The 3,076-nt window shown below is 52.5% G+C and overlaps 1 protein-coding gene across 1 annotated transcript; it reads right to left on the bottom strand.

The window, feature by feature from the left end:
• Window positions 1–1,381: 1,381 nt before the first annotated feature.
• Window positions 1,382–1,753, bottom strand: LOC121918247 (CUGBP Elav-like family member 4; the record flags this gene model as incomplete). The annotated part of the gene is made up of 1 exon (XM_042444327.1): window positions 1,382–1,753. A coding segment is annotated over one exon (372 nt), but the record flags the coding sequence as incomplete, so codon positions are not given.
• Between the last annotated feature and the right edge of the window lie 1,323 nt (window positions 1,754–3,076).

The following is a 3,076-nucleotide window of genomic DNA, read 5'->3' as shown; positions in this document are numbered from 1 at the left end:
AAATCCCCCTTCCACCAACCTCAATCTCAACACTCCCTAAATTCAAGTGAGAATAAATTCCCTTACACTAACCTCAACCTGAACACACACACACACCAAATTCAAATGAGGATAGATCCTTCTCCACCAACCCCAGTCTCAACACACACACATCCCCCAAATTCAAGTGAACCAGGAAAGAAAGAAAGAAAGAAAGAAAAGACTGGTCCCAGAGCAAAGCCACCGATCCTCTTTTGAAAAAGGAGAAAGTTCCTTTTAGTTCCCTTCTCTTGCTTTGGACCAAACCCTTTCCTTTCTCTTCTCTCCCAAAGTGGGGGGCTTGTAACACCCACATACTTCACTCTGGAGGTTTTTCCTAAAATCCCCCTTCCTTCCTTCCTTCCTTCCTTCGCATATCAAATCCCCTCTTTCTTTCTTTCTTTCTTTCTTTCTTTCTTTCTTTCTTTCTCATTGTTGCTTGCTTGACTTGAGGCTTCTCTATCCGGCAGTGGCTTCTTTGCAAAGGCTCAAAAGAGGAGGGAATAATAACCCTAATTCTTCTCCCCCCCCCCCCCCCCCCCACACACACACACACACACACACACACAGAGGCATATAGTAAATTGAGATGGTAAGGGCTCCTTCCTTGCCTAGCCCAACCAAACGGCTCCAAAGCGCCCGCAACGCCTTTTCAGCACCATCCTCCGCTGGACAGCTCCTGCTCCATGCAACCCTATGGCTCCCGCGCGGTCCTGGGCATTTCAGTTGCCGGAGAAAGGGAGCACCGATGGGTTTTTGTTTTGTATTTTGTTGAATGGCCAGCACAGCTACCCTGGCATGCTCCCTTCCCCTGTTGGACTTTGCCGAGCTCCATCCTTCATTTTTCTTCTCCTACTTTAAAGACACCCCCTACCCACTCACCCAGCCACCCTAACAGCTGGAGCTCAGTCCCAGTCCAGAAGAGATCCAGGCAAGCCAGCCCGAGGAAGGCTCTCCCAGCTGGTAGGATGTAAGCCCATCATCCCCACCACCTCCTTCCAAGACTAGCTTCACCCTCTTCATCTTCCTCCAAAGAAGAGAGGAGAAGGAGGGGAAAAGAAAGAGTGGAGAAAGAAGGGAAAAGAAAGAGAAGAGAAAGAGAGGAAGAAAGAGAGAAGGAAGAAAAAAGAAAAGGGGGGAAAGAAAGAGGAGAGAAGAAGGGGAGAAGAAAGAGGGGAGAAGAAGGGGGAAAGAAAGAACAGAGGAGGAGAAGAAAGAGAGAAAGGAAAGAAAGAGGAGATGAAAGAGAGGAGGGAAAGAAAGAGAGGAGAAGGAGGGAAAGAAAGAGAGGGAAGCAAAGGGGAAGAAAGAGGGGCTCCTGTGGGGGGGGGGCATAGTTTCGGGGCGTGCGTCCGGGGCTGACCTTTGTGCATGCCGGTGAACCTGTCCTTGAGGACGGTCAGCTCGTAGATCTTGCCGAACTCTTCGAAGAGGGGCTTGAGGTCCTTCTCGTCCAGGTTGCGCGGGATCTGCCCGATGAAGAGCTTGATGGCATCGTGGTCCTTCATGGGGATGGTGGCGGCGCTGGCGTTGGCGGAGACGCTGCTGCTGGCGCTGCTGCTGGCGCTGGCGTTGCTGTTCCCTGGGCTGTGGCTTAATCCGTTCATGTGCCCGCTGGGGCCGGGGCCGGCGTGGGGGTGGTGGTGGTGGTGGTGGTGGTGGCTGGGGCTGTCTGCGGGGCCGTTGGCTAACGTGGCCATCTTTATATAGACATAGAGGAAGAATCTTCGGCTTCCTCCGCGGATGCCCGCCCGCCCGCCCCCCCGTCCTCCTCCTCCTCCTCTTCCTCTTCCTCCTCCTCTTCCTCCTCCTCCTCCTCCTCCTCCTCCTCCTGGGGCTGCTGTCTCGGCGCCGGCAGGCTCCCTCGGGCGCGCGCGCACATGCACTGCCCCCCCTCCCAGCCCAGACCAGTCCACGCCTCTCTGTCTCTCCCTCCCTCTCTCTCTCTCTCTCTCTCTCCCTCTCTCTTTCTCTCTCTCTACATTGAAGAGCCAGGATCCCTGGCCGCCCCGTTTAAACAGCCTGGGCTGGCTCAAGATGCCAACAAGGCTGGGGGGGAGGATAAAAAGGGAGGGAGGGAGGGGAGGGCACACAAGGAATGGGAGATTCAGAATAAGAGAGGTAAGAGAGTGGGGGGCAAGGCTTCAGTGGGGGGACCCTCTCCTGGCATCCAGACCCAGCCACCCCCCCCCCCCCCCCCAGTCTGCCTCCCCAGTGGTACAGTCCAAGCCCTGCCTTCCCCCCTATAAAGACAGCCAGGCGCATGGTTCTTTCAGAGAGAGAGAAAGAGAGGGATGGAGAGATAGGCAGACATTGCATGCCTTAGTGGGGCAGACCAGACCAAGGGGGAGCGCTTGCCTTTTTTGCAGAGGCCCAGCGGTTCTTCTTCCCTATTATTTATTTATTTATTCATTCATTAATTCCAACCCCCTTTCTTCTTTCCTAGCTTGCATGCTTCCTTCCTTTCTCTCTCTCTCTCTCTCTCTCTTTCACTCCTTCTTTTTCACTTTGATTCCCCCACCCTCCCAAGGGCGGCTCCCTCCCTTTTCCCTCGCTTCCTTTTTTTCTTTTTCATTTTTGTAGTTCACATCTTCATCCCGCCTCTTGCATGCTTTCCCTCGCTTTTATGTCTGTTTTGCAACCCCTATCCTCATTCTGCTTCTACTTGCTGTTTTTCATTTTCCAGTTCTTATCTTCATCCCTGCTTCTTGCATGCTTTCCCTTGCTTTTTCATTTTGCAGTTCATGTTTTCATCCTGCTGCTTCTACGCTTTCCCTTGCTTTTTCTTTCCCTTTTTCTTTTTTTGCACTTCATGTTTCCATTCTGCTACTTGCATGCTTTCAAGTCATTTCCGACTTAGGATGCTAGATCTGTCTCTGGATCTATCTCTCTGTCTATCTCCCTGTCTATCTCTCTATCTCTCTCTTTTAATCCCCCTCCTCCTTGCTTTTGCAAGCCCCAACCATCTCCACTTTCGCCTTCCAGGCATGGCTAGGAAGAGCAAGCCTTTTGTCTGCGAGGAAAGGCAGAAAGACAGACAGACAGACAGACAGACAGA

Source organism: Sceloporus undulatus, unplaced genomic scaffold (assembly GCF_019175285.1).
Source record: "Sceloporus undulatus isolate JIND9_A2432 ecotype Alabama unplaced genomic scaffold, SceUnd_v1.1 scaffold_6785, whole genome shotgun sequence".
NCBI classification, from domain to species: domain Eukaryota; kingdom Metazoa; phylum Chordata; class Lepidosauria; order Squamata; family Phrynosomatidae; genus Sceloporus; species Sceloporus undulatus.
Note: the sequence above shows the minus strand (reverse complement) of the source record. Positions and strands in the feature narration are given on the sequence as shown.